The following is a 10,114-nucleotide window of genomic DNA, read 5'->3' on the forward strand; positions in this document are numbered from 1 at the left end:
ATTCACGTGGTGTCAGGGGGAAGCCGGGACCGGAGGGGCATCCCCGCTCCCATCTCCTGCCCCGCGGGCTGTCCCGCGGTGACAGGGGGAAGCGGGGACCGGAGGGACATGCCCGCTCCCATCTCCTGTCCCGCGGGATGAATCTGCGTTAAAGCGGCGGCCATTTTTTTTTTTCGCGACCCCGTTAGTAACGCGGTGGTCTCGGGGTGGACCCCGAGACCCGCGTTATAAAGGGGTTTAGCTGTATATATATATATAATACTTAGCAAAGCGTCGTAAAACCCTTGGATAAGCCATTCGTTTTAAAATGAGGACTGCCTGTACAAGCATAAGTATAATGTAACGTGCTTGATTATGAAGATATATATATACAGTATATATATATATATATATATATATATATATATATATATATATATATATATATATATATGTAAATATGGTTAATAATGTTTATTTACATAAATATATTGTTTTGATGCAGTAAGCATTTTTTGGTTATATGTAGCCTAAATGTTGTTAACGAAATGCTTCATGTGTAATACATAGGTACAGTATAAAAACCGTGTGTTTAGATGCATCATTAAGTTTGTATGTAACCAATAATTTTATTACATTCATATTATATATCTACTTTTTTCACAGATGTTCACAGCTCCGTTCAAGACTGAAGATAATGTGAATGCATGTATCCAAAGAACGACCAATTGAGAGCTTTTCCATCATGGCCACATACCAAACAGATCACATGGCCACTCATGCTATGATACCTCAAACTGATCATGCACACTTTTATATATCGTAGCTAATAATAGATTATATAATTTTCTACAAAGAATACATATAGATGTTAGGGTATTTGAGACTAAGTTGAAATGTGTGTAAACATTACAATAAACTTTGACATTACATCTTGTTTTAGTGCTCCATTTTTAACAATGTGACTCTGATTACACTGACATCACTCAAATAATACAATCATTTTTTTAAGATGTCGCCTGAAGAAACACACATGTACTTCTACTGAAAAGAATGTATTGTTACAAGTTATGCATGACTAATTGTACGAAACATTAACATGAAAGATTAATATAGAAATGTGTGGATTTAAATTACAAATATTTCCTATGATAGGGATACATGCCCGGTTAATGATAGAAGATATCAACATCTCATCTGCTTATACTCATGCAGACACTCCAATTATGTATGTAGTAATAGTTACATACGTGACAATAATAATATTAGAAAGGAATTAGAAGCATAACAATTGTCTAAATATTTAATAACACCATTAATTATTTCTAAATTGATCATGATGTTTAAAGTATGACCCCAAAAAGATATATAATCATTTACAGTAGTTCAGTTGTAAGATAACACTATGCAGAGTACTCAATACAGCATTATTTCTTCACTTCATACACAACATTCTGCATTTAACGATGCACACATTGTATAGTTGGTTTGAAACATGATTAATACAAGAATAAAGGTGTTAAAAATTCACATACCGTAGCCAGACGAAGTTCTGATCATTCAATACAAAATGTGCAGTTCTTTGGAGAGAGCAGCATCCTAGGATTACATACACACAATGCAATGTTACACACATAACGAAATGATTACCGATTAGATTATATGTATTTGAAAAACTTACATGTGAAAAAATTCGCTATTAACGTCCTGCGAGTCTCCACCCCACTGGCTGTATGGTCCCTAACCCCTGCAGGAGGCACGAGAGGATCCTCCTCTAAATCATCACAAATGTTGCCTTGAAGATTGTAACGTAGGCAATGTTGTGCAGAATGCAACAACAAATCACTATGTCACCAACCTTCGCTGGCGATTACTGGAGCGCACCACCAAATCTATCAAGACACCTAAAACGACTTTTCAACACTCCAAATGTCCTCTCGATCACCGAGCGTGTGCATATGTGAGCGGCATTATATCGTTCCTCTGCAGGGGTTTGAGTATTACCCAGTTGGGTCAGAAGCCAAGGTCAGCTTCCATATCCTGAGTCACCTATAAGACAGTCAAATGACATAAAGGTTAAAATATGTAACTAGATTCAAAACATTGTTTAGTGCCATTTCATAATACATGACAGTGAATAATATACAACACATGCCCTAACAATGAAATCCTCCTTATGTAAGATGACGATGCATGACATGGATTAGATATAGAAGTTCACAAAAGTTAAGTCTTTGTGGTTACTTACAATATTAGCAACACACAATGAAACATAAAACTGTACATTAAATGTAGTTGTATGTGCAGTTTCTGTAACATTGACTGACCCAATAACCAACCATCGTCGAATTCCCCCAATTCAAATTTATGGAACACTAATGAGTTCTTGAGAATATGTGAATCATGGCAGGCACCTGGGAAGTGGGCTATCACACTCAGAATTTTATGTACACTGGCGACACACTTTATTCGAACTCGGCTAGTCCCACGAATTCGGGTATACCCGGGTGTATTGAGGTTTGTGACTGTTTTCTGCCCGAGTGCATTGAGGTATTTTCCAGGCAGGGATTGAAGCATTTTATTCCCGCTGGCTGCAATACTGCACAGTATATATATATAAATACTGCATTACAATTCATGAATTTATGCCATCTGGTAGACACGCGAAGCATTGCAGCCTATTAAATCCTAATCATTATCATTTAACAGATCAGCCGCCCGTCAGCCAGGCATGAACCCAGGCTGGGAAGGCAAACGCAACGGGGCTTGTCAGAGGTGAGGAGCGGCGCATTCCAGGTATCTGCCAGGTACATACTGGGTATTTGCTCGAATAAAGTGTGTCGGTGCAGTATGCGTCACATACGACCTGCACATTGAGCGAGTGGTAATGTTTCCTGTTCCTAAAATCCCTCTCCTCTTCACGTAGCGGGGTCAGCGCAACATGTGTGCAATCTATAGCACCCATCACATTGGGTAGCTCAGCTACATTATAAAATGCAGTCTTCAGTGCCTGCAACTCTATCTGCTCGCTAGGAAAATGTATATAATCACTAGCGCATCGAGTCAGTGCACATAGAAACTGGCTAAAGGTCCGCGAGAATGCCGACTGCTAGACCCCACTTACTATGCCCACAATTGTCTGAAATGAGCCCAAAGTAAGAAAATGTAATGAGCTCAGCATTTTAACAAGGCCAGGCACTGCATGTCTCATGTCTGTTGTTGGCTCTAAATCTTCTCTTAAAACTTCAAAGATAGCTGCTGAGCTTAATTTATTTATTTATAAAATATTTTACCAGGAAGTAATACATTGAGAGTTACCTCTCGTTTTCAAGTATGCCCTGGGCACAGAGTAAAACAAATAATACATGGTTACAAGTACAGTTACATAAATGAACAGGGTATACATTATATACAAGACATTGCGTGCACAGTTAAAGAAAATATATATTATGGGCGTATGAAACAGTTACAGACCAGGTTAAAATGTGAGACAGCCTTAGATTTGAAAGAACTTAAACTGGTGGTGGATGTGAGAGTCTCTAGTAGGTTGTTCCAGTTTTGGGGTGCACGGAAGGAGAAGGAGGAACGTCCGGATACTTTGTTGAGCCTTGGGACCATGAATAGTCTTTCGGAGTCTGATCTCAGATGATAAGTGCTGCAAGTGGTAGGGGTGAGGAGCTTGTTCAGGTAGCTGGGTAGCTTGCCCATGAAGAATTTAAAGGCAAGACAGGAAAGGTGAACTTTGCGCCTAGACTCTAGTGTTGACCAATCTAGTTCTTTGAGCATTTCGCAGTGATGTGTGTTGTAGTTGCATTGGAGAACAAAACGACAAATTGAATTGTAGAGGGTGTCAAGTTTGCTAAGGTGGGTTTGAGGAGCCGAGCCATATACTATGTCTCCATAGTCAATAATTGCATTAGCATCTGCTGTGCGATACGCTTTCTGACCAGGAGACTTAGGGAGGATTTGTTCCTGTAAAGTACCCCTAGTTTGGCATAGGTCTTGGTTGTCTGGGTATCAATGTGCATCCCCAATGTTAAGTGGGAGTCAAACCATAAGCCCAGGTATTTAAAACTAGTGACAGGTGTTAGGATGGTGTTAGCGTTGGTTCTAATCAGAAGCTCAGTCACTGGGAGCTTTACAAATTTAGTCTTGGTCCCAAATACCATTGTTACAGTCTTGTCAGTGTTTAAAAACAGTTTGTTTTGGGAAATCCAGTTTTTGAGTTTCAAAAAGTCAGACTGAAGTATGTGTTGAAGATCAGAGAGGCTATGGCTGTGTGCATATAGGATTGTGTCATCTGCATACATGTGTATTGAGGCTTCCTTACAAGCTGTGGGAAGATCATTAATGAACACTGAGAAGAGTAGGGGCCCCAGAACAGAGCCTTGCGGGACACCACAGGTGATATCCAGGGGGTTGGAGTTAGACCCTGAGATGGACACATGTTGGGATCTTCCTGATAGGTAGGACTGAAACCAGTTTAAAGCGTGCTTCCCTATTCCAGAGCTCTGGAGTTTGTTAAGCAGGATAACATGATCAACTGTGTCAAAAGCCTTTGCAAAATCTAGGAATACTGCACCAGTGAGTTTTCCCCGTTCCATTCCACACTGGATTTCATTGCAAACTTTTAGCAGGGTAGTTACGGTGGAGTGTTTGGGACGAAACCCAGATTGGAATTGGCTAGGGAAATTTGTCTTGGTATAGAAATCGCTTAATTGGGTGTGGACACATTTTTCCATGACTTTGGATAGAATTGGGAAAAGTGAGATTGGCCTGTAGTTTGAGACAGTGATTTTGTCCCCACTTTTGAAGATTGGGACAACTCTGGCAGTTTTCCAGGTCTTAGGGATATGGCCTGCAGACAGGATAGAGTTGACTATGGACGCAATTGGTTTGGCAATGGCTGGGGCACCAAGTCGTAGGAACCTAGATTGTAGTAAGTCGGGTCCACATTGGCTGCTTAGTTTTAGTTTGAGTAGCGCTTGTATAATCTCCTCTTCAGGTACTGGGCCAAATTGAAAATTGTGGGCAGTGTTGGGAGGGGGTGGGATTGTACGGGTACTCCCAGGATGAGATTCAGGTTTGTGGTTTGGGCTGCGTTTCGCTAATCTGTAGCGGTTGATAACCTCTTCCTCAGTCAAGCCCTCTAGGGAGGTTCTTTGCCTAAAATTGCGGGTGCTATGTGTCTCACAACTCGGATCTCCCTATCTCTCCTCTCTCTCCTCTCTCTCCTCTCTCTCCTCTCTCTCCTCTCTCTCCTCTCTCTCCTCTCTCTCCTCTCTCTCCTCTCTCTCCTCTCTCTCCTCTCTCTCCTCTCACTCCTCTCGCTCCTCTCGCTCCTCTCTCTCCTCTCTCTCCTCACCAACATAATCTCCCTCCTCCTCGCACAAAACAACAGAAAAGCGCAATCTGGTGCCGCGTCCATTTCACCGTGGAAGGTAAGTGCCTCATTATATCGTTTAAATAGGCAGACTAATTAGTCACATGATTATAAATGATGACACGTGTGTTGGATAGTATTGTGAACATATGAATTGTAGTAATTCTAAAATTCATTGTACTTTAATTTAGATGTGTTACACACATAATGAAATGTGATGTCATCATCAATTACACACCATTCGAAAATCCACAATAAAAGCGATGCTGCGACACAATATGAGTAATTGTCATAAAATAATAACTCTATTATAACATTTGTATGAAACATGTTGAGTCATAAACGTGGTACATCTCAAGAAATAATGGTTTGTTTGTCTAAAGCTGTGTCAGAAGAGTGGATTATTGACAAGATGTTTGTTTGATGATGACGGGAGTATTGCCCTTTAAATTAACCCCCTGCTAACGTTTGATGGAACACTATAAAGTTTAGTAGATACATGTAATTAAATTGATATAAAAATAAAATCTAACATGTGTTCACCTTTAATTTGAATGATTGACTATCATCTCCGGGGGATACAGATATATTCACGACAACATCCGTGGACCCCCAGAAAGCTTCGAGGACCACCCCTGTACCCCTCTGAGTAAATGTACTTTCTTTCTCCATCTGAATGTATGTTAAAAGGTGAAATGCAGAATTAAACATATGTGGATAATATTATTTTATTACACTACAATACTGTACTGTATGTGTTATGGGTTTGTATTAATTTGTATGGATACTTGTATTTGGGGCTGGCACACGATTGGTCCTGCATGCCAACGGGGAACACCGAACACCCACGGACCCCCCAACACACCAGGGACCCCCTCGGGGTAAGCCGGGGACACCCGCGAGACCCCGGGCTCCCTCGGGGACCCCCGCGGGGTCAGCCGGGGACACCCGCCGGCCTGTTGTATGGGTGTTGCGCATGCAAAAATGTCCAGCTTTTTTGGCGCCTACTCTGACCTGACGTGTTCTGATCGACGCAACTTTCACGTACGCTAAGGTTGCGTTGCTTAGTGCATCCCGCTTAAGGGCAGAATTTAACGCAAACAGGGTTACGAACGAGCAAATTTGCACTTAGAAAAAATTCCGGAAAAAAGTCATTTTTAGAGCGCAAAGTGCCTGTTTGCGTTGCTTAGTGCATCGGGTTGAGCTCAAAATCACGTTCTAAGAGCATTTTGCGCTCTAAAAGTGACTTAACGGAGCTTAGTGCATGACCCCCATAGTTCATTATGGGACTAGGATTGGGGCCGCGCTATTCCTTTTCAACAGCCGCTTCTAGAGACCCTGCTCCCAACTCCTCAATCCAGGCTATATAGTCACAGCTGTGGCCCTTTCTAATACACTGCCGGTCAGTGTGGCACATGTCATAGAGAGTTCAGCATGCAGCCATGCGCATCTCAGGGAGAGGCTTTCTCCATAAGTTTTTGCAGGCTGCAAATTAGTTTGTAGATGTCCCACACAGCCATCTGGGAAGGTGCAGGTGGTGACGGAAGTAGTGGCTGCAGATGAGGTGTCTTGCTTTTTTTACAGCAGGATATCACAGTCAATTCCCCGCCTGGGAAATCACATCTTAAGCACAGGCCCGGTAGAAAGTCCCACCCATTGATATTTAACAACAGGACGCCTCCTGGTATGGTATACAAGGGAGCAACTTTCTTGTCCATAATAGCAGCAGTATTAAGTAGGAACAGTCTGGTAAAGCTCCTGCTTCTTGGATTCACCACGTGCAACTGAGGGTGCGGTAGCTTGTGTCCGGCTACGCCCCTTGTGGTGACACTTAATCACTTGCCTCCTCTCCCTGGTGGATCAAGGAGTACAGCCACACAGAACATGGGCGAGGCTTCAGCTTTCGTGCCGAACCAAGCACATATCGGGCGCAGCTTTGGTTCACGCTAAGCCCTGCACTATTTTTCAACAGAAAAGCTTGCATCTTTCAAACTTTGCTACACGGTCCTCCTGTTTTGGGCGGGAACTGCTCTTTCACGTGCTGTAGCTCCTCTGGCAGGGAAGGTGGTCCCTTGCTGGGCAAGAGTCCCCTAGGACACTACACACATGGACAGTCCAGAAATAGCCCACTGCGGCTCCCTGTGCTTTGGACCGCTTTAGTACTGTATTTGCTGTAGTTCCTCAAATGGAGGTCTAGGCTGTCTGAGATCAAGCGCCCATCCTCGGACACTACCTGCCATACTGTGAACACCCTACATTTGGACTGTGATGCTATCTTCCTGAAGTTTCAGGGTCCCCAAGAACCCAATTCACCCCCTCAAGGTGCCCTATGCATCAGTCCTTAGATGGCATGGTGCAGGCTGCAGTTCCCTTGGTTGTAGCCCTTGGGACACTACCCCCACACCACTTCTTAGTATTTAGAACTGCACGGTAGCCTCTTGTGGAGACTATCATAGTATAGCTGCAGCGCCTCAATCGGAGGTCTTGGCCTCCTGACCATCAGGATCCCATCCTCGGATGCCTGCCCTCTTACTTAGAGAAGGGGTCCACATTGTAGCTCCATCTAGTGGGGAACCCGGTCCTCAAGATCCCAAAAGTCTCCTATGGAAAATACACCCAAGGGCCTTCAAATTTGCCATAACAGGAGAGTACCTCCTTTCTCTTACTGCAAAAACCTGTCCTGATTATGATCTCAGCCACGCCTCCAAATGTAACAGGTGTTCCCCAACTCTCTGGGAGATTTCACTGTTATCTGTACTCTCGTTGTGCTGTACCTGCGAGGCTTACAGGATTGATGAGTGTACGCCAAGGCTGATGGGGAAGACAGGACAGGCTTTTGGATATAGAGCTCTCATCTCGTTCTGGTGCAGTGCCTCCATTCCCAGCAGGCCCCCTCAGTGCTGGGTGCAGTCCTTGCAGGAAAACCATCTTGCATTCCCCCTGATAAACTGCAGTCACAGTCAGGAGTATAAAAGCAGCAACTGGTCTTTATTGAGTACAGCAGTACACATCAACAATGCATTTCCTCTGGTCCCTGGACTCAAGACCCAGGGCTTGAGACCCCAAAGGTCTATCCCTGACTCCCATGATCCCTGGTGGAGTATGGGGTAGTTGTTGCCACTCCCCTGAAGGAAGGATCTTGCTCTCTCTCTCTCTCTCTCTCTCTCGCTCTCTCGATCTCTCGCTCTCTCGCTCTCTCGCTCTCTCTTCCCTTAGGTAGGAGAACTCCCTAAATTTGGATGTGCAGCCCCTTTTGTACTCAGGGGAGGGTCCTAGATCTTAGCCCCTGATAGGGCAGTACACAGGACTTAGACTCACCCCCTTTCACTCAAGGGAGTTGTTTACTGCTGCAGCACCAAGGGCATAGATATGAACGTAACACTGCCTGCGCTGGTACCAGGGCTTAGGTGTTAGGAAGGGCAGATTAGTAGCCATGGGGATACATGGTTACACACATTTTAAAGAAAAGTTTAGATTTTTCAATGAAGAAATATTATTAACCAGATTAAACATTACATTTTCTCCCATTAAAAAGAGCTAATATTAAGTTTAACTCTTTTTGAGTCAATATTTGAATGCTTCAACTCGCTAGGGTTAACTTATAAGCATTGTACAGTACAAACTGCTAAATCGAAAGTTATCCTGACATGAAACTAAGTTTTAATATATAAAAAAAATAATTCTACCCCGCACTCAAGGATTATATAAGAATTTGACCAAATTAATATTTTTACTGGTATTCAAAGATAATGCAATAAAAATAAATCCAAAATAGTATATAAACTAGTAAGGACTGAAGGAATATATCATGCAACAGACAAAAATCAGAGCAACCAAACACAGTGCAAAAAGGGAAAACAAACAAACATATAAGGGAATGAAAACAGACAAAAAAAATGAAAAAAGTGAAAAAACTACACACTGCAGTGCAAAATGTAAAAAGCCGGTGACGTTACATTTGATTGTTAAATGGTAAACCCCCAATCAATTGTACCTTGTGACAAGTTCCATTTTTTTAAGGATGTGATATCATAAAAAAAGAGGGAAACAGATAGACAGCATGGACTGGAAGCACCGGAGGCACGCGCACAGGTAGCGGAAGCATGAAGTTCGTGTACAAGGAGGAGCACCCATTCAAGAAGCGGTGGTCAGAGGGAGAGAAGATCCGCAAGAAAAATCCGGACAGGGTGCCGGTGATTGTGTAGAAAGCACCAAAGGCTCGGATTGGAGACCTGGATAAGAAGAAATACTTTGTGTCATCAGATCTAACAGTTGGTCAGTTTTACTTCCTCATCAGGAAGAGGATTCACCTGCATGCGGATGACGCACTGTTCTTCTTTGTCAATAACGTCATCCCCCCGACCAGCGCCACCATGGGACAGCTCTACCAGGAACACCATGAAGAGGATTTCTTCCTATATATTGCTTACCGAGATGAGAGCGTTTATGGGATGTGACCATCCCCCCCTCCCCATGTGGCACTTATACCATGGGCTACTGGCACCCCCCCATTCCCCCCCAAGGCTCAACCTTAAATTGCCCCTTCCATAATCTCAGATTAATCACCCCTCCCCTCCCTCTGTGGGTCCCTGGGGGGCAGTGTGTATACCTGGGGGGGAGGGGGCTGCTTGTTTAATGCCACGGATGGGAGCTTGTTACCCCAGTCCCCCCCATCCCCTTTGCCCCAAACTGGGGTATTCATAATAAAAAGAATGGAGGTTCGTTAAAAAAAAAAAAAAAAGGGGGGAAACA

The 10,114-nt window shown here is 43.3% G+C and overlaps 1 protein-coding gene across 1 annotated transcript; it reads left to right on the forward strand.

The window, feature by feature from the left end:
• The first annotated feature begins 9,415 nt into the window (after positions 1 to 9,415).
• Positions 9,416 to 9,831, forward strand: LOC142491018 (gamma-aminobutyric acid receptor-associated protein-like). The gene is given in 1 exon segment (XM_075593357.1): positions 9,416 to 9,831. A coding segment is annotated over 1 exon segment (354 nt). The 5' UTR covers positions 9,416 to 9,465; the 3' UTR covers positions 9,820 to 9,831.
• Positions 9,832 to 10,114: the final 283 nt, after the last annotated feature.

The sequence above is a fragment of the Ascaphus truei genome, chromosome 3 (assembly GCF_040206685.1).
Source record: "Ascaphus truei isolate aAscTru1 chromosome 3, aAscTru1.hap1, whole genome shotgun sequence".
In the NCBI taxonomy this organism is placed as follows: domain Eukaryota; kingdom Metazoa; phylum Chordata; class Amphibia; order Anura; family Ascaphidae; genus Ascaphus; species Ascaphus truei.